At 42.2% G+C, this 26,368-nt stretch overlaps 1 protein-coding gene across 3 annotated transcripts in view; it reads left to right on the top strand.

Annotated features, from left to right (window-relative positions):
* Nrxn3 (neurexin 3) overlaps window positions 1–26,368 on the top strand; it is a 1,486,512-nt gene that overhangs the window by 25,062 nt on the left and 1,435,082 nt on the right. For all 3 annotated transcript variants that reach the window (XM_035445726.1, XM_035445725.1, XM_035445727.1), the window contains exon 2: window positions 10,609–10,626. In XM_035445726.1, coding sequence (XP_035301617.1) covers window positions 10,609–10,626 — 18 coding nt within the window. The remainder of the gene's footprint in view (window positions 1–10,608; window positions 10,627–26,368) is intronic.

The raw sequence follows: 26,368 nt of genomic DNA, 5'->3' as shown, positions 1-26,368 counted from the left end.
CTTAACACACTATCTCAGGGTGTCATTCATCAAATCAAAGGGAAATGATGCCTGTTGAACCAGCCAGGAGACTGGGCATGTACGAGCCTCCTTTGACAAACTGGAAAACTCTGAAATGGATACTGTGATCAGGTCACAGATATTAAGTAGCCTTCTAAAGGTCATATAATGATCAGACACATTGACATTTGAGCTCAAACCTTTCTTTACACGTCATATCTCCCAGGGAGACTACCCCTCAGGGGTGTCAGTTGACTAGTGGTCAGTTATGGTAAAATGTTCTTATAAAGGGCTTCTCTCTACTTAATTGTTGCTGTCTTTCCTCTAAGGGCCACTTTCATGTTTCTGTAGCAGGAGTTTGAAGCATTCTCTGTCAACCCTAAATCCCCCATTAGCTTTAAGTACAGTAATAGATGGCCTTGAACAGCCACCCTATGGGGTACAAGTGCTGTCTTGGTTTGTTAGATTTATTGCTAATGGCATGCAGGATACTCTTTTTTGAGTCTCTAGTGCTTAAGTTGGAGTGTGACATGCAATAAGTGGCTGGTGAGTGTTAGCGATCACAAATTGAACCGGATACAAAGTTCACCCTCAGAACAAAGATGGGATGAGGCTAAAGGCTGATGGTGAAGTTTAAGCCTTACAGCTGTTTTGAAAACCTCAAAGCCAGCTTTTTTCAAACTCACTCTGTGATAAGTAGGTGTTTTATTCATCCAAGTGTCTAGTATTCAAAATACACATCACATATGGTCAGTAAGACCGTACCTCTTTCGGATGTCATGGTGTAACTTGTTTATATTCTTATAGGTGAAGTTTTCTGAAGTTTTAGATACTTGATTGCATTTTAAAAATTCAGTGCCTTCTAAATTTATTGGACCACAGACCGCATACTCTTTTTTTCTATCCCCAAGAAATGTGCATTCACTTTTTTTTTTTGCTTGGTGCTGTGTTTTTATAAAATTCATTTTTGGATTTGTTACCCCAGCTTGCCTTCTTTATTTGAAATATGGATCCTATGTTCACACCCTGTGGCAGATATCATGAATATTACAATATACACTATTCTTTGGAATATTGATGTCCATTAGTTATTTTCATCAGTTGCCCACTGGTCACGGAAAATCCATGTTAAGTTTTCTGAAACTTGTCTCATTGTCCTAAAAGGCAGTTGAGTTGGGTGGTTAGGCTAATGTAAGAAAGAGTAATTAGGGTGATATGCTGGAGGGAAAGGGCTTTAATTTCAGAGATGTTGAGTTTAAATCTAAGGAAGTTACACAGACTTCAGGAAGTGAACTTCCAAGCCTTGGTTTCCTTGGAATGAAGTGGGAATAACAACAGCTATACCAATAAGAGTTAGTGAGCTCATATGAAGACATACAGTCCTGCATCAGGTGGTGAATATCCAATACAGGAAGGCCTTCTGTGTCATAAGGATCCCTGCAGTTGTCTTCTGGGGGTGTGCATTTGCAACTTTAATTTAATGTCCCCATTGTGTTTAGGGAGTTAATTATCTAGCATAGTGGCAAACACAGAATTGTTACTTGATTTGTATTTCTGGACTGAATATATGAGTCACACAATAGGTTGATGTTTATGAGGTATTCACATTTACAGTTTTCATTCACACCTCACAGCAACCTGGTCATGTAATAGTGTTCCTAGTCCCATTCATTATGGGTATGGAAAGGGAGGCTTAGAGGGACTGAGTAGCCCAAGGTCACATAGCTGATGTGATGCTGGAGAACCAGGTGTCCAAACCAGGTTTCTACAAGTGAAATGTGATTTCCATACACAGTAAGAACTTCATCCTTTACAAAGAAGGGAATTCTGACATACGTCACAACATGGGTGAACCTTGTGGGCGTTGTGCTAAATGAAACAAAACAGTCACAGAAGGATGAGTATTTCAAGACTCTACTTAATATGTGGTACCTTGAATAGTCAGCTTTACAGAGATGGGGATTTTGGTTTTGTAAGAAGATGCTGAACATGGATACTGGTGAGATTTATATACCATTATAAATGATGCATTGCATCTAAATTATGTATTTAAAAATAGAGCCCAGGAATGTGGCTCAATAGAACATCTTACTGATAATGGGTTCAGTTCTCAGTACTTCGACACAAACAGGCTAAGATGTTGGGTTTTATGTAATACTTATTTTACCACTATGTTTGAAAATTAGGAAAACAAAACACCAGGAGCTTTGACTTCAAGCCCAGAGCCGCCCCTGCCTTCCCCCCTGGTTCCTCCTGAAGTGGAGCTCCAGCATCCTTCCATTCCACAGCTCCTCTGGGAACTTAATCACAAAGTCTGTAGGACTCCCTCTGCTGAAACTCTGGGGGACCACCTGCTTCTTCTAAAACAGTCCCAACTGGCATGAACTCCAAGAATGTAGAATCTCTTCAGAAAGACGGGGATTCTTAGAAAGAAGGCAGATCCCTCCACTCCCCCCGCCCCCACCAGGAATCACTGGACTGAAGTAATACAGTAATTACAATTACCAGTGTGGATCAGTGCTTTCTGAGTGCAAGGAACTTTCTGAGTGCTCAATGCTTTGTACACACCAATCAGCTCCTTAAGGGCCTTCTGCCAGTCCTTCTAGGTAAGGGGAAAGTTGCCACTTACACACAGGGAAGTCAGGCTCAGGGAGGTCAGTTAACATGGTCGAGTGAACACGTGTGGAAGAGTCAGGATTTTCCTGGAAGTATACTTGAACCCGGAAGCTGTCATATACACTCTCTATGTTACAGGAGACAGGAACTTCTTAAGTTTTCCATCACAGCACGTGGTGATTTTCTTTCCTATGATGCATTTCCTTGGTCCTCCCAGATGATAGGCACCTTCTTATTTAGGTCAACTCCTTTCTTGATTTTCTGCTGTTCCTTAAGAGTCCTCTCTCTGGTGGGTCAAAGGAGTGGGGGCGGGGCAACTCCTATTTCTCTTTCCTCAGGGAATTGTATGTATAAAGGCTGGCCTTTGGAAGTGTCTGCTGCCTGTGAGGAGTTTCCCAAAGCCCCTGTCCTATTGGATGGGAGACTGCTGTAGTTGTACACCCCATGACCTAAGGTGGGGCTGTATTATTCTGCTAGAGATGTCTTCTGTCTGAAGGCTCAAACAGGTCAATAGACGCTCAATATTTCACTTTCAGTGTCCTAGGAATGTGTCAACGAGCCAGCGGAGACATTATTAATTCCAGTCAGTGTTTCCTGAATGTTTACTATGTGCCTGGCTTTGCGCTAAACACTTTTATATGGATCATCTCATTTCATCCTCACCACAGTCACATAAATTAGGGACAGTCAGTTCTTGGTCTAATGCTTGTTTCGAAAATGCAAATTTGTTCCAGTGCAATTGATATATTAGGGAACGCTTTGAGCATGGTAATTTTCTTCTGATTATACATGATTTTGTTCAGGAGAAGCACTAGGTGTTGTGAGCTGAACCGAGCTCAGCGCACAAGCTTCAAGTGAACTCCCAAAACATGCTCACCTGAAACCCGAGCCGGTGACTTTATCTCCTCCGTGTGATATGAGTCCCGTCCCATATCTGATACAACTTCTTGCACAGTTGCAGGTGACTCTCTTTCTACCACTTCTCAGCAATTCCCAAGCCCTCTACTTTTACATGTTCCACATCTGCTGTGTTCTTACACATTTCTTAACATTCGGGAAACTGGTTCTTTTTCTTACGTACCACTAATAAAGTTTTTGGTTAGTGTACCCTAACTCTAGTTTCCTGTGAGCCTGTGGATTTTACTGTGTGACCAAGGAATGCCAAGATGGTTCCAGCAAACCTGGCTATGCTGTTCCTATTTCCATACAGTAGAAAAAAGAAGTGGGAACTAAGAAATTTGGCAAAAGTTTTTCAATAAGTATTAAAATCATGACTCAATTAGGTTATCTTACCTCTATAGTTACACTCAGAATCTCTAAGTCTGTTGATACAGGAAGCTGTCTGTACTGGTCTCTGAATGCATAACATGCTGAGTGACTCTTCTCTTGTCAGCCAAACTCTCATTCTGCAAACAAGAGCTACTACAAGTGCATAAAGGTCCCTAAAGGTGTGGGTACAGCAATGATCTGGACCATAAAGGTGCCTGTTGGCCCTTCTGTTTTTTTTTTCTGCTCCCCACATTAATGTTACCCCTCAGGCTGTCTGGCACCCATTCACCACTACTAGCTGCTTTGTCTTGAGATCTAGAGTTACTATCATCAAAGAACAAAACCATGTAACACTGGAGCTGGAGACTCAATAATAGATAAATGGGCTCTCATTTCAGGGATGAAGTTAACTGTAAGGTCCACTCTTCTGTGTTTGGGGAGTCCAGATAATGCCCAGCCTGCAAGAACTTCCTTGCTGCTGGAAGATCACTATAGGGCTTGGCTGAAAGAAATATTTCCGTGTGTGTGTGTGTGTGTGTGTGTGTGTGTGTGTGTGTGTGTGTGTGTGTGTGTGTGTGATCTTGGAGAAGGGACAGCCTTAGACTTACTCTTTCTCAAGACTAGGGGATGAGATATGCCATTCGGGAGGTGCAATCTTTGCTTTGATTTTCTTCCTGATATGAGGCCTGTTAATAATACTCAATCCATGGCCACCAGATGTCTGCTCTGATGTTTGAGAGTCTTTGAAAGAACATACATGGAAGTCAGTAACCAGCTTCTCTTTCTCTACCTCTGGGACCATGAAAGCTCTGCTGTGCCTGGTCCTTGGAAGTCAGCTGTTTTGCAGACAGCTTCTCCTTGGCAACTTCTTTTTTTTAAAAAGTGTGTGTGTGTGTGTGTGTGTGTGTGTGTGTGTGTGTGTGTGTGTGTGTATAGGACAGAGGTCAACACTGGTCATTGTTCTTTAGGAGTTATCCACCTTGTCTTGTGAGACAGGTCTCCCACTGGTACCTGACACTCACCAGTTAGTCTAGACTGGTTGACCAGTAAGCTCCAGGAATCTGTTACCATGCATAGCTTTCTGCATGAATTCTGGGACTCCAACTCTAATACTCACGATGGCATGACAAGCATTTTACCTATGAAATTACCCCTCAGTTCTTTGGCCAGTTCTTAATACTAGAGCACATTTAACAGTGGGCTGGTCTGCTTTTGGAGAATGGGTCTTCAGAAGCGACCCATGTGGATTTTCATAATTGGGCAAGGGACTCTGGGTATTCTATGGTGCCTAGGCAAGTGGATCATGGCTTCATGAGTAATAGGGGAGTTCCAGGATAGGGACTGTAGTTGTTCAGGTCAGGCTGAGTCTGACTGCTTCCCATATCCTGACTAATACCTATTTGTTATATCTGTGAGCTGACCAGTAATTTTAACCTCCCATCTGTATCTTCCTGGGCCAATTGTTTTCTGTCTTACTGTGAGCTATTTATTCATAAAACCTGAGCCTTATCTGATATATTCTGAGTCTGAGGGGTTTTAGTAACAATAATTCATCCTGTTGAGGTCTCAGTTTCCTAACCTGTAAAATGGAATGAACAGTGCTCCTTCCTTCTAGGCTTGTGGCAAGCACGGAATGAAATGGCACGTCTAAAGCACATAGCACTGTGAAGATGCTGTATACATGGGAACTTTATGGTGTTTAGTGTTGCTCTTTATCTCATTTTCGTCCTATAGGCACCTCCTTTTGGAGGTGATGCTGCCAGCATGGTAGATGTCACACAGAGAGGAATCGATGGGCAGATGGCCAGGATCTAGTATCTGGTTCTAGAGACTGCACGGCTTAGGGCTCATAGCTTAGCTACCTAAGCTTTGTGTCCGTCATTTCCTTAGCTGGGTGTGACAGCAGCTCCCATTTCTTAGTGTAGTTGTTGTAAAGTACCTGGCACATGGAAACCCCCAGACGATATTAAACTGGTAATTTAATTTCCTTCATGTAGGAAAAGATAAGCATTTCATATATATATATTACTAGAAATCCTTTCCGATGCCAGATGACAAGGAAACCAGGCTGGGCTGTAGCTACAGGTGTATCTAGCTCCTGCCTTGATGTTCATAATTTTTGAAGCTAATATCCCAGTGATTCCTCTGCTAGTGCCAGGAGTCATGTGTGGGAAAGCCATCTTGGTCACCAGAGCTGACCCATTCAAACACATACATAAATAGTATGTACCATTTCTTTCTTGTGTTTGTATATGTGTGTGTGTGGTATGTGTGCTTGTATGTGTGTATATATGTGAGCATGTGTGTGGAGGTCAGAGGACAACTTGAGTGCTGATCTTTGTTTTCTACACTATTTGAGGCAGGATTGCCTTGTCGCTTCCTGCAGCATATGCCAGGCTAGCTGGCCTGCAAGCTTCCAGTGACTCTCCTGTCTCTGCCTTCCATCTCATGTTAGGAGCGCTGGGATTGTTGAGGTACTCTACTGGTGCCTGGCTCTTGACATGGGTTCTGGGGATTTGAACTCAGGTCCCTTACCCTTGTGCTGTATTTTATCTGCTAAGCCTTGTATCAATTTTTAGGCAACTAGAAAGCGGGGACAAATTGTAGAAGCAAGGGCCATTGACAGCCAGAGGAAACAGTGTGCTCACCAGTGCCAGCACTCTCTCAGCCACCCCCTGCTGTTTTATTTTCTCACACTGCTGGGCCTGTAGTTTTCCAGAGTGCCACTGCATTTAAATCTATATTCTATTTTCTCTCCTGGAAAATAGGTCAGACTCAAGGCAGAGTTCACCAGGTGGTGTCCCCTAAGGTTTGCCTGGAACTGTCCTTCAGGAGTCTGACTGTGCATTCAACTCCATGTTTCCCAAACCTCCTCCAGGGATATGAGTGGGGGTGGGTTATGGAAGAAGAAAGTAGGGGAGTGAAGGGTGAGGTGGGAGGCAGCTTCCTCAGGGAGGGTCACATCTCCAAAGGTAGATAGGTAAACCCCTCCCTCCCCGAACAATTTGCTTCCTTTGAATTCGTGGCTGAAGCCTTATTGACTATGTTAGCAGCATCCATGCATGCAGGTGGCAATGGCCTGCTTTTCTTCTCCCTGCTTATGATGCTGAAGAATGCTGGTGAAGGGTGGTGGTGGGGTTCAAACCCTTCTTTTCTCTTTTGCATACCCTGGTTAGAGTATGGAAGACATGAGTGAGGGTGGTAGTGACTTCAGACCAGGTCAGGAGGAGTTTCCATCAAGGTTTGTTCAGCTTTGAGTACTTTCTGAGAATCTGTGACCCGCTGAGGACTTCATGGCAGGGGCAGAGCTGGGAGGAAAGCCACGGGTCAAGGGAGCTGGTCCTTAGATCCCCATCCTCTCTGTAGAACTCATATCAGAGTGGGCCCTGCCTGCAGCCTTTACAGATGCTGAGTTGCTGTTTTCTTGCCTGGACAGTCTTCATCAGGCATAGATAAGACCCACCTTCTTCAGGTATCAGCACCAATATAACAGGATTTTCCTCCGAAGTGCTTCTTTAACCATCTTTTCTGCCATTTACCTTGTTTCTTCTTTCTTATATTTTTGGTTGTGAGCCTAGCCTTTAACAGCTGAGCCATCTCTCCAGCCCATTTCTTCTTTCTTCATGACACATTGTACATGTATCTTTGTAGTGTTCCTCTCTCCCACTTAAAATCCAGAGGTATTACCTGTTTCACTCACTCATTGCTTCTATCACCCATGTAGAAAGCGTGGTCTGGCCTATAATTGGCACTATGCTAATATGTATTGAATGTGAATACAGCATTTCCATGGGCACAGCTCACTAGGATAGATACTATGAGGAACTCTGTTTATAGAAGAGGAGATTGCTGAGGCAGAGCTGGGGTTTGATTCTAGGCCAGTTAACCTTCCCCTACCCTACAAAGAGACCTTGTTTTCCCTTGTGTTGCCCTCATTATCAAGTATGGAGGCAGTCTGTATATGATGACAAAAAGGGAAGCTAGTATAATTTCCTAATAATTCCAGTGAAATTTCCTTGGAAGACTCTCATTGGTTGGGCCTGGGTCACATATATATGTTATTTGGTGAATTATGGGTCCAAAAGATAGAATATTTTCACAATTTAAGTGGGGCCACAGGACTCCTATTAGAGTGGGGGTTACAGTAGGCATCATCTTTACCATCCACATGGTTTAAAGGTGGAAAAGGGGGTTCCCTAGAAGGGACCTGGGGGTCTTTACAGGAGAGACAATATAGATGCAGCCAAGTTTCTCACTCTCCCACTTCCACCCACAGTCCCAAGGGACCCCCTTCTCCTCACTGCCCCCTGCCTCTGCCACTTTTATTTTGTTTTTGGACAAAGAGCTTTTAAGGATGTTATTCTGTGATGAGAAGAGGTACTGCGTGTTTATGCATGTGATCACAACTGCACTTAGTTAAAGTATGAGGGGGTAAAACAGAAGAAATAATTGTGGATTCTGCTTTAAGCTCTGCTCCTACTCACATCAGACTCCAACCCCATATCACCTTACCCCAATGATGAATGGGGTAGGGGTGGGGTTGCAGCTTTCATCCTGGTTCATCAGTAGAAGCATTGAACCCAAGACATAGGCTTACTTCCTGCAGTCTCCTGGTGTTTCCAGCGAACCATCTGGTCAATAAATGTTGATAACTCAGTCTGTGATGATTCAAAACAATAGCAATCAGAGTCGCTACTGTTTATATGGTGTTTGCCTGATACTAAGTGCTTTCTGAGCATTTAAGTCTCCTAACACCCCCATGGGGAGGCTCTGCTCCCCTTTTTATAGCTGAGGAATGTGAATTAGAGAGAAGCTCATCGATTGGCCTAAGTCTGCAGAGCATGCTGGGATGTGAGCTCACACCTGTCTCTCTCCAAGTTTAGGATTGTAATCAAGGTGCCAAAGTGGTTAACTAGCTGACATCAAAAGACCATTGGGGTTCCAAGGGATCCTGTCTCACTGGGTCTTTGAGCCCTCAAGAACTGTGTATAAACAACAGTGTTGGCATTCTCACCGAAGATATCCTGTTTAATTAAGGGGTACTTTAATGAGACCACTATTCTAGGCAATCCATCAGTCACAGTTAATGGCACCACTTAGTTATTCACACAGCATCCTTTTCCTGCCCACCTCTTCTATTTTACCTCTTTTCTTCCCTTCTCTCATTGCTCCACCCCTAAATCTAACTTATCAGAAAACCTGAAAGGGGGCATGTCTAAGGAATGATTCAGAGTTCTCTAGACGTGTCTTTGAGCATATATAGCCTCCAGGGATTTCAGGGCACACACTTGGTGAATCCTCAGCTGTTGCTATTGCTCTGACTCTGGCCCTTCCAGATGCTAGGGCACAGCTCAAACTGGTGAGAGCCTGTGGTTTCCTGTAGTAAAAGCCCTAAGGATGTGCTATGCAAACCCAATTGCAGGTGTTCCATTATTGGCATGGAAAACGTTACCTGTCTCGTCTTGGCATCAGGTTAAAGTCACAGAGGATTAATGGTGATCTACTCATGGGGTAACTGGGGGATTCCTACCTGTCTCTCCTGTGAGTTAAGAATACTTCCTTTAGCTTACAAATTAAAATGGATCCTGCGTGTCTTGAGAGATCTGGGTTTCAGTTGAATGAATCTTGAACTTGATAGGACTCAGAGATGGAAGATTATTTTCTGAACTGGCTGTGCAAACCTGAACTAATCTGTCAATGCCTTTACCTTCCATCTGAACACAACAACAATGCCACCAACAACAAACAATACCAAACTAGATAAGTTTAAGGTCTTCCCAGATCTACTATCCAGTGATTCTACGTCCGACCACCCGGGGTTTTCCAGTCAGCTCTCATTGCCTGCCTATAGTTAATGCCACTAAGCTGTCTGGGTTTTTAGAAGCCCTCAGGCCATTTTCACTTAGGTCTCCCCAGCACAATTCTATTTCACATCTGAGGGTGGAGGTTGAAGGAGACATCCCATTGTTGATGAAGATGATGGGAGTGAACTCTTCTGTGTGTTTTAAAAGTTCATTGGCTTAATTCATGTATCAATCTTTCCAGGGCTCTGTGTTCAATTGCAGCTGACAAAAGTGATTTGCACCGGGTCATTCTTGTCATTAGTAATGGGCATGAAAAGCAGGAAAGCAGAGTTTCAATTTCTGTGGTGAATATTTGGTTCACACAATTTCACACACATGTTGTTGTCTGTGATGAAGAATAGTCACTGTGTTTAGTCATCTTCTGTCCTTCTGCCCTACATGCTAACGGATGCTAAAGTTTGCTTTTAATGCTGATGTCTCTTTTTCTTACTTCTGCAAGGGAGTGGTTAAATCATTTTCCTCTCTGCTGGGAAACCTCACTTGATTTCGAGTCCAGTGTTTGGTATCTGGAAAAGTGGAGGATTTGTGTGGGTGTCAGTGTGCAAAAACCAACCAGAATATTTTAACCAATATTCTTATAGGATTCTAGGTTGCTTGGCTCTCTGGAGCCCTATCTGATTCCAGGATGATGTCTTTCCGGACAGATGTGGGGCTTACCTCTTTTGCGACATGCACAGTGTAAAGGGAGCTTGATTCCTTGGCTTGCATGGGTGGTTTTTGGGTGAAGGTAGGAATGTGGGGGCTTGCATGACCTTCTACTCATGCAAGAACACATGGTATTGTGTGTGGATGCACTTCTAACACCCTTCTTCATTTCTCTCTCCTCTCCTTTTCCTTTGCTTTGAAATTGCTGCCACAGATGTCAGTCAAGGTCCAGGTGAGTCTTTGTTTGCACAGCTGTTGTGGGAATTTGCCTTCTGCCAGACTGTGCATGGTTTGATGTTGAGTGACCCCCTTTCCCAGGGATTTAAAAAATCTTAGTATGTTGCATTTTCACTGATTTTTTGGTTTAGAAGAAGAAATGCCTTGAAGTAAGGATTTTTTTTTTTTTTTTTTTTTTTTTTTTTTTTTTTTTTTTTTTTTTTTGCTGGCTTTGAAGAACTATTTTAAAACCAATGGAATGTGTTTCCCTGGCTTAAGTGATTGCTTCCTTATGAATTCTGTGTGAATCAAAGAAGTGGAAAATTAACATTTTTGGGAAATATTTTAAGAAGGATTTTAGCTTGTGTTATCCAATGCAATGAACACTTTTGCCTTGTTTTATAGCTATAACTTCCTGTGGTTAAAAGATGACAATATAACCTATTCAACCCAGAAATTATATGGGTAAAGGAAGGTTTCTTTCTTCTAAGAAATCCCTATTTTCTACAATGACATTGATAATATTCTATTTACTAAGCAGTTATGCAAGTAATACATGTTCACTGCAAAAAAACAAAAAGAGGGTATGGTTGGATTTTATTAGAAACATAGAGGCCCATCTTCATGATAATTGTACACTTCTATTGAAAATGCATGCTTACCCAAAGTCTTACTTTTAAGCCTTGTGTGTGTTTGGGCATATACATATATGTGAATATATAAGACCATAATAGAGGACCTAATCATTCATCTATAAGAAATGTAAGGTGATTTAGAATGGTTTTACATCTATTCTAAACAAGCTAGAATTTTGAGTTAAGAAGAACAGTTAATTACAGATAGGAAGGGAGAATATCTTTGATATCTTCATGTTTACTTACTTGGTCCTTTTTATGTTTAATTCTTAGAGAACAAATATAAGATAGGTATTGTTATTTGCAATTTACAGTACATGAAATTTAGGGTCTGACAGGATAAGTAGTCTTGCCTTAGGTCATAGAACTTATCAATGATAGTAATTGAACTCTAAAACCAAGTCACACTTTAGTGGTATATGCTGGGGTCATTGCTGAAAATTCCCAATGACTGATGATCTTGTAAGTATTCCCTAATGGTATGATTGCCCACTTGTTTGTTTTTGCTTAGAGGTAATATGACCTTTTCTTTACTGTCATCTCTTTCTCCAAATGAATATATCTTTTATTGGTTTTGATACCTAAGATAATCAGGCATACTTTGGTAGGGTCCTTCTGATCATTGTTATATACAGGATTACACAAAGAGTGCAATGTAGTTATTCTTATAAAATGCAGAGGAGGGTTTTTTGTTAGTCTTTTTTGTCTGTCCTTCATCTTCATTTGAAAAACAACATGGACAACACCTCCCATAAAAATACCACTAGGGCTAAAGTTATAGCTTATTTGGTAAAGTTCTTGTTGTGAAAACATGAGGATCTGAGTTCTAACCTCAGACCCCAGATTTTAAAAAATAAAATCTTGTTGTAAGGATGTGCTTTGTGACCTTGGCTCCCTTAATGGTCATTTAGCTCATCAGCCTAGATTTCTTGGTGGATTCCAGGCCAGTAAGATGTCCGGTCATAAAAAAGGACATCCAAACATGTCTTTTGGCCCCCATACACATGCACACATGTGGACATGCACTTGCATGTACACGAACACATGCATGCATACATAAAATTACATCCATTCTATTTAAAAAGATTTTAGTTCAATCATTCATTCAACAGATATGTATTATCAGGTCCTGGGGATAAAATGATTAAACCAAACAGGAGAGAGTCCCTGATTTCGTATATTTTTATTCTAAATGGGGGCAGGTACCTGAACACACATACATCTGTATAGGTACATATATGCAAGTATACACATTATATACATGTATTCATTCATATTGCAGCATGTGGTGACTGCTAAGTGGTATGGAGAATGAGGAATGTTGTAAAGGAGAAATCACTAAGTTATAAAGAGTGGACAGGGGAAGCCTCTCTAGTAGCAGCATATTTAATTCAAGGAACTAAGGGACTAAAATCGACACCTCAGGTCTTGTTTGCAAGGTGACTGATGGTGGAGGCATTTCCAAAGGTGTGTTGCATAGTCCTCCAGCTGAGGAATAAATGGGGTTGAAGCTCAGCCTGTATTTCTCTCCCCTAGCCTGTGTTCATGGGGGAACCCTTTTTCTGATTCTCACAAGGTTACCATAGTGGTCCTTCGTGGAAGAGAGTGACAGAGGGGACCAGAGGCCTTCTCTGATCTCTTCAAAGGGGTGGAGGTCTATGGCTGCCCCTTCTTTAGAGAATAGCAACTGCTAATGCCCTCCTTCCCTGACATGTCTCTATTTAATGTCCATTATCTCATTTTATTTTCTTAATAACCTTCTGAGGTATGTGGCCTGAGCCCCATTTTATTGCTGATTAAGTGGGGGTCCGGGGAGGTTAAGTGATGTGCTATATTCACCCAGTTATTGAATAGCAGGGTCAAGAGGGGGTTTTAACCTAAGTATAAACTTTTTGACCTTCATTTTGCCCTTGAAGTGTCTGGGGATGAATGCCAAACCTGTCACTCCTCCAGCTCCTTTATTTTGTTGTGGTTTCTAAACCCGAAGAAAACCTTTGCTTTAGATCCTTCAATTGTCGCTGTAGATATGGCAGGAGCTAGCCTGTGAGGGCCAGGCCTGCTGGAGGCTAGTGACTAGCCTTCCATTCTCTCTCAGCTCCTGGTCAGTCAGGCAATCTGGAGCCAACACCCTGTGGCTCTGACACTAGAGGCTGTTAGTGGCTCTCTGACTTTTTTCCTTATTCCCCAGGAAGACTTATTGGGGATTTTATGAGCTAATTTAACTGTTTATCCAGAGGTTGCTAGAAGACTATAAAGGGGATGATTGATTAATTGGTGAATTTTACATGCTGAGCACATTGGTTAGAAATAACCCTACTGTAAAATGTAATTTGAGGCAGGACTTGTGGGCAAAATATTCCCAGAATTCCAGAGACAGTCTGGGGACTCTTTTTTTTTTTTCCCCAAGACAGTGTTTCTCGGTGTAGCTTTGGAGCCTATCCTAGCACTTGCTCTGACCAGGCTGGTCTTGAACTCACTGAGATCCACCTGCCTCTGCCTCCCGAGTGGTGGGAATAAAGGCGTGCGCCACCTGGCCAGGCTAGGGACTCTTGACAGCGAGTCCTGGATACCTGGGTCAAAAGAACAGGCAAGTTCCACTGGACTGCAACATGGTGTAAGTTCAAAGCCTCTCACCCTAGACTAGGCAAAGGGATTCAGGATAATAAAAGCAGCAGCAAGCATTTCTAGTACCACCTGCAGGCCTCGGGAAGATGGCTGAGCATTCTCCTGCATCTTTATATTAACTCCTCTGGGTGGGCATTACTGTGTGCACTGCAAATGAGCAGCCTTGGGGAGCTCCAGTAATGGGCCAGTGGTCACCTCCTGACAGTAACTGGACCAGAACCTCAGAATTCAGATGCCATCAATCAGAGTCTATGCTCTTGTTCTTCTAAAGCCCACATTTCCACAGTGGTTCTATGGACCTGCATCATGTCTTAGTTGTGTTCATGACACTGTATCTGTTCAGAGTACATAGCACAGAGAACCTAGTATGTTTATTTGACAGAAGGAGTGACCATAAACATAAGAGAAACTTTTACTCTATAGTGTCCTGAGTCACAGTAGAGCTTAAGGAGGTGTAGACATTACAGTTAAGGAAACTGAAATCTCCAAAAGGGAAGGGACCTCTCCAAAGATATATGTATTTTCTGGGAGGAACCCTGTCAGGTCTTTGGTCTCCATAGACAGCTTGTGGGTAGGCAGTGCTGTCCCTGTTCTGCCTTCAACCTTCTCTCCATTTCTGAATATTCCTGAACTCTCTGTTAAGAGAGGGAGGAGGCACTTGGAATGTGAAGAGAGGGGATAGTAGTGGAAAGAGCCCTCCTTTCTACACCCCTTTCTTGGCACCCTCATTCCTGCCTAAGAGATGTTTATAATGCTCCCTGTCAGCCTCTCCCCTCTGAAAGGATAATTTCTCAGGCTTTGCCTGCTGATTAGAGCCGGAATTTAAATGAATAACTGTGACCTTGTGGATGTGCCCTAGTTATTCACAGGCCCAGTGAGGAAATAGGCCTCTTGCTCTGTCCATCAGGGCTCAGGCAAGTGCAGGAGGAGGGGCTGCTGTCTGCAGGGGCTCCTCAGAAGCCAGGTCTCCTGCTTCAAAAAGAACTAACAGTGTAGCATATGGCTTCCTTTGTCTGATGCCTCTTGACCTCTGCCCCTCATTGCCTTTCGCTTGAATGTAAGTCATCCAGGGGACCTAGTTATCTGTCTGGAGCATTGCCTTGTCTCCAGGGAGTCTCTCAGTTCAGCTGAGGGATGCTGATGTGAACCTGCAGTCAGGAGACAGCATCTAACACGTGTGACTCAGGCCTTAGGACACAAAGGGGATACTGTAGAAAGCCCATGTGTGTGACAGCAGGACCAGCAGGACTGGCATTTCTAAGATTTCAGTATAAAATCAGATACTCAGGGCCCACTTAGAGATATTAAGGCAGAATCATCATTTTATCAAAGGTCCAAAGTGTCAGTGAATTAACCATTGACAAACACTGGCCTTGGGTTTCCAGTCTCTCTTTCACTTGGGACCACCTGGGTTGGAAGCTGTCGTCCACCTTGCTGAAGCCTCAGTCCTCACCTCTTATGCTGCACACTGCATGGGCCACCTGCTTGGTCTTGTTCATAAGAGGAGATTATGGATGGGAAAGAATGAACATCCATTCTCTGTCGAGTGGTTTCTGCTGCCCACTTTCCAGATGTGTTCTGTACAGCAACTTAGGTACTAGAGCGGAGACAGCATGGGCTGGAATGGGTTTGGTAAATATCAAGGAAGGAGCTTGACCTTTTGCAGTGCTTAAGAATAATCAAAAGAATAATTGGCAACACAAAAACTTTGTGAAGTTTGACTTTTACTGTTCCTAAAGTTTTTATCTGAGCACAGCCATCCTTATTCCGTTGGTCTGGGCTGTTTGTGAGCTACAAAGCCTGAAATGAGTAAACCTAAAATACCATCTGTCCCTTTAAGGAAAGGCTTGGGCACCCTGAGTTACATAAAGCCCAGACTCTGAGCCAGACGCTGGGACTGAACTATTGACCCCACTCAAGCAATCTGACCTGTTCACATTGATTTAGCTTTGTGGGCTCTACTTTCTGTGTCTGTAAAATGGGAATAATGAGGATGCTTAGCTCATGGAGCTGCTTTAAAGACAGAGCTCCTTACATAGTCTTTAGAACACAGATACACAGTAAGCAATGTGAAGCTGCTTCTATTCTAAGACTCATTTGAACTTTGCAATAAGGGTTTTTGTTTCATAGATGAAGATTTATGAAGGCTAAAAATCCCAAACTCAAGTAAACAACATCTCCTTTTCCTTTGTCTTGCTCTCCTTAATGTCCAGAGGTATACTCCCTGTGTCTGATGTAGACGCTCTCCACACACACCAGGCACCCTCACCTCCTACTGCACTCCCCTCTTTTGGGTCTTGATCTTCATGTTTCTAATCCAGAGGTGTCTTTAGATCCTGTGTATGGCCATCAGGCGTGATTTAGGATCACAGTACAAATGGACAAGGGAACTCATGAGTTCAAGTGGGCTCCAAGACACTATGTCCTTTGCTCGAGATCAGAAAGAGATATGGCAGACTCCAAGACTGAATTCACATCTAAGGTTCCTTATGCACAATTCCTACTTTGTCCAGGATTTGCGTACACTTGGCTACGAGTGCAGCCTCCCATGGTAACAGGGTTCTTCTTTTTAAAGTGAAGGATTTGACACAGAGGAGCTTTCAGGCTCTGTCCATTGTGAGTGCTTATGATCAGATCATCTGACTGAGATACTGCAGAGCTGAAAGAATGTCTTCCTATCACCAAGACTAACAGTCATGCCTTCAGTACTACTGGGAGCACGTTTTATCTCTTCTTTCCCATTCTTTTGGGTAATAGTCCTACTTGATTTTTCTCTTATTACCTCACTAGGAAACATGCTTGACATTTATTGAGCTTGTATGTTGAGCCAAGCACCTAAATGCTAGGTTTTGCATGTATTATTTAATTCTTTAGACACCCCCATTAGGTAGGTTCTTTTACCAGGTGCATGTTACCTATGATAAAACTGACTCAAATTTGTTAAGCAACCACCAACAATGCATTAAAAAGCTGGCAGAACACATTATAAGCTCTTATCTCCAGGGCCCTGGAGATATCTCAAAGGGGAGTCTACCATAGCACACATGCTGCAAAGTTCACCCCTACTTATTACTGTGTGTTCATAGCTTAGACAGGTGCCAGTACATGGCAGACACACTATAAATGCTTCCTGAGTGGATGAAGAACGTGCAGGACTCAGCCCATAGTTTTGCTCCATCCATGGTTTTATGGAAGGTGCCTTTTCATTGGTAGTCACCATAAGACAGAACCAATATTTATTCAGTGCTCTTTGTAGGTGCAGTTTGGTGCGAGATCCAGGTTACAGAGAAATCCACTTCTGCTGTGTGTAATTGGATTGGAAGAGGGCCCTTGACTGGGCCAACACTGCTTACTTTCCAGTCAGTTGCCCAGTGCAGTCCTGGGAAGACCCTCTTGGCTCCCATTGCTGAATGTGATGAGTATGCACGAGGAAGGTGCTATTTCCAAGACTGCCTTCCTCTTAGGCTATCTTAAAATCACAGTCTTGAAGCATTCTCTCTAAAGACTTTTAAAATCTTCTCTTTTATTGCCTTAGAAAGGCAGACCCATGTCAGGGGTTGTAGAACAGGCCTATAATCCCAGCCCTAAGAAGGTTGAGGAAGGAGGATCATGAAGTCAAGGTTAGCCTGACCTACATGATGAGTCTGAGATCAGGCTATACTATATATCAAGGCTCTGTCAAAGGGAGGAAAGAAAAAATAAAGGAAGGAGGAAAAGGAAGTGAAAGAAGAGGAAAGGGAGGTAGATTTAAAAGGCTCACCACACCCTCTGCGTGGCGCTTTTAGTCACATTTTACTTATTTTTCTGGAGGGCAAGAGGAGAGTTAGGGAAATATCCTACAGCCTACCATAGCCTGAGCTCATCAGATACATGTGGGGATGCTTCTTTGTTACTTCGATGATGAGAGGCACCAGAGGCATTTAGTAGTAAAGGACAATGAATCCCAAGTATCCCTTGCCAGATGGGAAAACCCAGGCAGAGATTTGTGCTACTCAGAACACCATTGATGAGAATAGCATAGAACAGTTATTCTCGGGAGAAATGAAGCTATAGAACTTCCACCTCACCCAGCTATGTCACACACCCTGTTCATGGGGACCAGACCAGCTATGGAGGTCTGGTAAGGACATAGGCTATGCTGGCCAGTTTGCTGGACCAGGCCTCAGGAGGGGTGGGAGATGGATTGTAGCCCAGAGTCCAGGACAGTGAGCTCCCTTGTGGAGCAGCTTTGCTGACTGTGAGCACAAATGGAAGCATCTGAGGATGCAGAGGGCAAGGGTCCACTAGTGCTGCCAGCTTATTAGAGAAATGATGTTGGGCCTGGCTAGGTGGTGCCCACACATAATTTAGGGTGCATGGGAGGCTGCAGCAGCCTGAGCTACAAAGTAAGAATTGTCTCAAATCCATCCATGCATCAAAATGTTGGCAATCAAAATGTTGGCAAGATGTGGGAGGGGTCAGAGAGGTGTCTTGAATGGATCAGTCTTCTAAAGAGTGACAGGCATTATAGGTTTTCAAGCTCTGACTATGGCCTTGTGCTTTCTTTGTGTTGTTGCGTATGGTTATCACAGTGTTCCTGGGGGCATGTTTTATAGGTGAGAGGTAGACAACTTAGAAAGAGGCATAGAAAAGTTAACTTGCCCCATATCTCAGAATTTGAGGTAGAGCGTAGATTTCAATTACACTTTGGATTACAGAGAGCAGAGGTTTGCAAAGCACCAAATTGGCCTGCAGAGTTAATAAAGGCGAGCCAGTCTCATTACAGAAAGAGTTCTCCCAGGTGAGTCTGATATGGCCAGAGTTACAGAACCGCTGCTTGGAAGAGAGTCATGTGGACGATGAACGGTGTGGAGCTTCACCTTTAAGCTTACATGCACACGGATGTTAGAGGAAGGAGGGCAGTAAAAAGAGAGCAGGGTGAGTGGGCCCCCTTTGTTCCAATAGCATTTGTGCTATCAGGAAGTATAGCTATCATCCTCACAATTTATCCTGCTTCCCCCTTCCCCTATGTGCCCCCATGGGCTCCAGCAGTGCGCCGAGTGTACTTTGAGGATAGAGACTTCTCTGTGCTGCATGCCCACTGCCTGCCACACAATCTTGTTAGCATCAGTTTGTTTTGAATGGAAGGGACCCAACGGGTCATCAAGACTGTGACAAAGTTTGGAATCCTTTGTGTAAAATTTTATTCAGACTTACTTTGAACCCCTTTGGCAATGAGCAGCTCATTGATCCCTTGGTCTTTTCATTCTGCTCCAGCAGGGCAGAATATTTGAGAGCTCTTTCTTATCCTCAGTTGCTACAGCTTTCCGCACCTGTGTGACTTCCAGCCCTTGGAGACCCATGGAACAGATCTAATTACACTCCAAGTGTTTGAAGTTAAGGCTCTTTGTCTTTGAGGAGTTTCTTTTCTAAGGACTAAACATCTCCAGTTTCTTTGGCCATTCTCATTTAAGGGTTTTTATTCTTTCCTCTAGGTCATTGTTCCCTGAAAACTGACCTTGTTTTCTATGTCTATTTTGAAGAAGGATGCTCACATAGCATACAGTACTATGGGCATGATTGGGACCAATTCATGCCAGGCAGCTCCATTGCCCTTGTTCTAGATTCTATACACATTCAGGGCAGCACCAAACACTTTAGCTTTCCTTTTTAATGACTATAGTGTTAAACGGAACTTGAAGTCAATGAAAACCTTCACTATTTTTGTGTCATTTCTCTCTGCTCCTTGGACTTGCACAGTTGGTCTTTTTCACTTAGCATGGGGTCACCCTTTGATTCCGTTAAATCTGGCACACCACGATCTGTTTGGATGCAGTTCTTTCATTGGGAGCATCAACTGTTCTTTCTGGTCTTATGTTATTCATGAATGAGAAATGATTTCAGAGAAGTTCGTGACAGGGAGATCAAGGGCCTTCTCTGTTGTGGGGTGAGTCTTTTCTAAAAGTCATTCTTGTTGCTCCTTTAACCCTTAGAGAGAAAAGCATGGCTGTTTTTGTCCCCCTGCCATCTCTGGCATTCATTCATGCTACTTGTAGCCTCTAACAGAAAGAATAGATCAGGACAATGTTGTAAAGGTCTTTGATCCTGTGATTATGCCATATTGATGCTGTCAGTGACTCATAATCGTGATTGGAAGCAACACTTTCTGTTCCATCCAGTCACCATACTATCAGAACAAGGTTGGCCTAGAGACAAACAATGATCATCTGATTCAGCTACTATCCTACAAAGGGCCAGGCAGTGAGGATTAAACATGGTGGCACCATAAAAAGACAAAACTCAGAGGCAAGTGTCTAGCTGTCCCTACTTAAAGAACCCCTTTAAATCTAGCATCAGGACCCCTTCTCTATTGTGTTTCTGGAAACCACCACCACCACCACCACCACCACCACCACCACCACTACCACCACCGCTGCTGCCACTGCTAGACTGCCTATACAACTGATCCATAGTACTTTTCCAAACTCGTGGAAAAGATGGAATTTCTCAAGTATTAGCTTAGGATTGCTCTTAGGCAATCACCTGAAGCTTGTATTGCTCAGCTTGAGTGGTAGCAGGCTGTCCTTGACACCTACCATTGTGGTCAGGGGTACTATTCTTAGAATGGTAGTTTAAACCAATTAAAATTATTGCTTTATAATAGGTCCAGATGAGCCAAACATCAATGTTTTCATTGGATTCCATGTTGCTCAGTCTCTTTGTGTTCCATGTACTATGTTGCTTGGTCTCTTTTTGTTCATATACCTTAGTGTTACAGGGGTTTGGGATAGCTAGCACTTACAGCATCACATGGATTCTCTTCTGTTGCATTTCTAGCACATGGAGCTACCTCTTTGTTCTACCCTCTCTTCCTGTTGGATGCCTCTTCATATTGCTTGTCCAGCTTTTAACATGATTGACAGTGGTGCTCAGATCTTTACCTAGCTTTCCAATATCTGAGTGAACATGAAAGTCCCTTCAGCCATTCTGTGTTTACCATGAATTTGGGTTCCTCATAATTTTGGTTATCCTCTATTCAACTGGCTCATTGCCTCCTTAATATATGGCCCTACCCATCCTCTGACCTTAAACCCTGTTAACAGTCCTGCTGAGAAGAGGAAAGACTTGGACTGTTTAATTTCTGGAGTGTCGGGAATATGGGGAGTTTGTGCTTAAGTGCCAGAATTTATATTTGCCCCTTGATATTTTTGAGACACTATGTAGCCCAAGCTGGCCTCAAATTTATGATCTTCCTTAACCCCCGAGTTCCATGACTATGAGCACTCACCATCAAACTTAGCCCTTAAAATTAAATTTCATTTTGTCTTTTTCTATCCTTTTAGATCCCCAATCTAGTAGCTGGTAAATTAGGTATTCATCTGAGTCGTAGGTCATCACAAAACCCAAATGATGAGTTATGAATGTTGTCATTTAAGTCATTGAGAATTATATGGGTCAGCCCTGGGCTGGGCTATCAGGTAGGGGTGAACTCCTGGTAGAAAAGGAGACTACAGTCTGTAATGAAAGTCAGGAATTTTCCAGAGAAGAACTAGTTTGAGGCAACTGTGGACTTAAGTGGAGCTTTTCATCCTCTTCCCTTTACACATTCATGCCACTTCCTGTATGTACCTCTGTCCCAGCCACAGTGGCAGACTTCAGCCTACATACTTCCTTCTTCCTTTATCCCAGAGGCACTATATACCATGCTCTGGTCTTTGAGGGGAGATCTTTAGTTTGTCTGCCCTGATGATCTTCTCATAAGTGATGTCAAAGGCTGAGTTTGAACATGCCTCATGACTAGATTTACATTTCCAAGAGGGAAATGGATTAATAACCCCCAAGACATGGCTCCAGAAAGGAAGAATCTCATGTTTATATGGGAATATGTAGTTGGAAGTTTTCTCTTCCAGCCACTTATGAAATAATACTCTGAAGCTTAATATCAATTACAATTGTTATAAATTAACCCATTTCTATTAATCCATATATTGCCACAAGCTGTGGCTTACTGGTATTGCTCCAGCATGTTACTCCTTAGGCAGCTATGGGGTGTCTTCCTGACTCTGCCTGCCTTCTCTCTGTATCTCTGTTTGAATTTCCTGCCTAGCTATATTCTGCTTGGCCATTGGCCAAATCAGCTTTATTTATCAACCAATAAAAGCAACACATATTCACAGCATACATAAAGTCATCCCATATCAGGAATACAAATTGTGGTGGCTTAGTGGTTAAGCACTTACTCCGTAGGCATGAGAATCAGAGTTCAGATCTCTGGAACACCAGAATCCACATATATGCTGATGGATGTTGTGACCCACCTGTAATTCCAGCTTCTGTAAGTGCAGACAGGGCATCCCTAGAACAAACTGGCTGGTGAGACGAGCTGTATTGGTGAACTCTGGCTTTGACTAAGAGAGACCACTTTATTGAATAATGTAGAACAGTGATTGAGGATGCTTCCTGACATCAGCTTCAGACTCCACGCGAAGATGTGTACACATGCATACCTACCACAAAATTTTTTTTCTTCTACACACCCAAATTCCCAGTCATCTCACTCAAGAGACGAGATCACTCCAGCCATGCTTTCTGTTAACCTCTCCATCTCCAGTGTCTCTTTAGTTCTGAAAATACCAGGCGAGCACTTTCATTATTTTCTGCTTTTATGTATTTAAAAATATCCTTGTAGCTTTGTAAGAATTCAATGTTGGTGCCTGCAGCAATTAGTGATGTTTAATCTTGCTCCTTTGGTATAGAAAAAACAATGAGAAATGGGAATTTTTCACTTGGGTAAAAGTTATCCTGAAAGTGAATGAATTAAAAATCTTGAAAGAGATCTTGTTTTTTCCCTCCTGAATCTTTTTTCTTCCTCTACCATTTTTTTTGAAATACTTTCCCAATTAACCAGCCAAGGTGAAGGAAGGAAGGAAGGGTGGATTGAAAGTCATTTTATGTAGATAGGGTGATCCTGGTTTCATATAGAGATAGCATTGGCTTAGATAATGGAGATCTTCAACTTCTGGCCTGGTTCCTGAATATAGTATCCTCCTCTTGCCTGTTTCAGTGAATGGCCTCTATTCTTTGTATTAGTCATTCTCATGACAGGCTTCATTATAACCACCACTTCTTACAAATGACTTAGATTTCATAGCTATTTCCATTTTTAATGAGTGGCAAGATCAGCTATCTCCATGGGGGTTTTTCTAAGGGTATAACATAGTTTAGGCAGCCATATGTATATTTTACATATACTTTACATATGATTTGCAGTTTGTTCTAAGGCAATTTAAACTTTACATGTCCTATGGATTGGTGAGTTTTTTCTTTCTTTTGTTCTATTAAAAAGTCTGGGAACCTGTGTACCACAGATACACAAACATAAATATCATTTAAAGCAAAATAGGAGAGAGTCATTTTGTATCAGATTCCTTGTTGGGGGTCAGTATATTCCTAGATACAGCTAGAGTAGCATTTTGTCAGGGTCCAGATAGAAGACACTTTAATTCTTTCCCTCTATTATTATTGTAAATATATTTAAAAGGTACTAAAGTTCTCTAAGAATTCTTTGTTGGCAACTCTTAATGTATTGCTTACCAAAGGGTCATTTAATCTCATCTACTGTTCCATACCTACTTTAAGTGAGTTTTTATTGAACTGAGTTTTGTGTCATAATTTAGTATCTGCTCATCCAAAATCTGATAGTTTTTTTTTGAGTTATAATCCCCTTTGTTCTTATGGGCCCTTGACTTAGCCCATGTCTTTATGACAGCTCTGGAGTGCCAGTTCCAGAATAAATGCCATATTTCAACTAAAGCCAGAAAGCTAGCTCTGAGGCTGGATATATACTCACGGGAGTAACTGATGTTAGCATGCACTTTGACTCTCCTCTGAGGTTGACCAGAAAGCTCATCTTCATTTTTATCTACTTCCCATCAACTACACATATATCCAGCGTGGCTCCAACTTCCTTTCTTGCTAATTATGTGCTTCACAGTTAAGTTTTTTTTGAGCATTATTTTCTATAATTTATGTTGGAAACCATATAGTTCTATTTTTAAATATGTAATTCGAATATTTTAATGTTGAATTCATAGAAAACTAGCTTAGCATCCTCCCACCCTTACCAGGTTAAGACAGAACTATAGCCCCTTTCCTTCAGGCTTCCTTCACTTACTTATCTCCTGTGCACTGAAGAGAATGTTTAAGTCCTTGAATTCAACTGGATCCACTCTCAGACCATTTCATTATAGTGTTAAATGCCAGATGGGCACTTTTGTTTGTTTGTTTTTTCCTTCAAGTTCATCATGTCTAATACAGAACCCAGTTCTCCCCAACTATAAATATATTTCCCCACCTCATTTCACTTCCTCTATTTCTTCTATTGTTTCTCCATTTCCCCATCTCTCATTTGCCTCTTTTCCAAGCATCTTACTCATCACCAAAAATCCTGCTAAATCCTTTCTCCTTTTTCCTTTCTGCTACTTGATAACCACTTGGATCCTTTGCCTCTCACTGATCTTTCTTCTTCTGTCTCACTCCTTTAATTCATTTACTCCCTCCTATTGCAAAAATATTACTTAACAGTGTTTTCTCCAGGTTATCTGCCTATCCATCAACACTTCGTGTCTCCCATCAGCTATCAGATCAAGTCAGTTTTCCTTAGTCTTGAAATTTATGGCTTTTATGCTTACATTATTAGTATTATCTATTTTTATATAAGCTAATTATATGCATCCATTTCCCCATAAAGTATGTTATTATATGCCTGTCATGTGTCCAGAAATGCCCTTGTTTCTGTAAAGCGTAATGGGATGTTCTTGGGAGGTGATGGTACTACCCACAATGCTCTTTCTCTAAATTTTAAACCATTTTTTAAATCCATGTGTATATATGCATATGTGTGCACTTATGTATATTCAGGTATGTGTGTGGTGGGAGTGGGCAGAGGAAAACCTCAGCTGTCTACTTCCTTTGAGATAGTGTCTGTCATTGGCCTAAAGCTGACAGATTAGGCTAGACTGGCTGGCTAGCTAGTGAGTTTCAGCGATCCTCCTGTCTCTGCCTTTCCTGTACTGGGATTACAAGTAGAAGCCAGCATGTCTGGCATTTTTATGTGAGTTCTAAGGCTGCAACTCAGGTCTTCATGCTTATAAGGCTGAGGTAAAAATGAGCCACACCCTCAGCCTCTAAGCCATTTCGAAGGCATATTTCAAATCTCCCCATCTTGCAGGATTTTTTTCTGAATAAGCAGCATCTTCTCATCAGTCTCTACTCATTGCTGCATGGAGTCACAATTTGGTACTTAGCTATTAGATACTATCTATTCATTTTTCATTCAGCTGTCAAACCTATGCTGAGTGTCAGACACCAAATAGACAAATGTTTCTCTGTGTGCCCATATATTTTCATAGCATGGTATACATAGCAGCAACCCTTACACAACCCTTATCATGTGTGGCATAGGCCAGTGGTTCTCAACCTGTGGGTTGTGACCCCCCCCTAGGGTTACCTATCAGATATCCTGTATATCAAATATTTACATTACAATTTGTGACAGTAGAAAAATTACAGTTATGAAGTAGCAATGAAGTAATTTTATGGTTGGGGGGTCACCACAGCATGAGGAACTTTATTAAAGGATGCAAGCATTAGGAAGGCTGAGAACCACTGGCATAGACTTGTATTAATGTATTTAAACCTCAAAGATCATTGTTATTTGTATCCTCTAGATAGGAAAAAAATCAAATCCAGAAACATTCAGCTATTTTCTTTTTAAAAAATTATTTTAAGTTTTTTTTTTATTCATTTTTAGATACTAACTACAGTTCCCCCTCTCCTCCCTCTTCCTGCTCCCCCATCATCCCTACCCTGCATCCACTCCTCAGAGATGGTAAGGCCTCTCCTGAGGGGTCAACTAAGCCTGGCATATCAAGTTGAGGCATGACCAAGCTGCCCCCTGTCCATATCAAGGCTGAGCAGGGTATAGCACCATAGGGTCAGCTATTTGCTTAAGGTTACAAGGTATAAAGTGACAGAGGTGAGGTTCTAATCTGGCTCTGGAGCCACTTATTAAATGTCCTTTTCTACATGGTTATGTACCAGTACCAAGCCATCTGTGTGTGCCTGTGAAGATAAACACACAGATTCCTTCCCTGCTAGAATTTGTAGAGGTCAAGGATACTGTGTTTTTCTTACTTGTATTCCCACTCCTCGTCCCATTCTTTGCATATAGTAATTTTTGAATAGTTTGGTCTGTTGGTTGTTGGTACTTTCATTAGCAATTGAAGGAGCTGAAAATTTTTATTCGCTATTTTTTTAAATTAAAAATATGATTAAATCATTCCTTCCCTTCCTTTCTTTTATTCAACCCTTCCTAGTCTGTGTGCCCCCCTACCCCGCCCTGGAACTCATGACCCACTTTTCTTGGGATTATTGCTGAGTATTAAATGGCAAATAGTGTTTTGAGACAGAAAGGAAAGAAAAAGAATTCTAGAATAGAATAGAGTACTCCAGAATTAT

This window comes from Cricetulus griseus, chromosome 5 (genome assembly GCF_003668045.3).
Source record: "Cricetulus griseus strain 17A/GY chromosome 5, alternate assembly CriGri-PICRH-1.0, whole genome shotgun sequence".
NCBI lineage: Eukaryota > Metazoa > Chordata > Mammalia > Rodentia > Cricetidae > Cricetulus > Cricetulus griseus.
The sequence above is the reverse complement of the archived record's forward strand: the minus strand, read 5'-3'. Positions and strand labels throughout refer to the sequence as shown.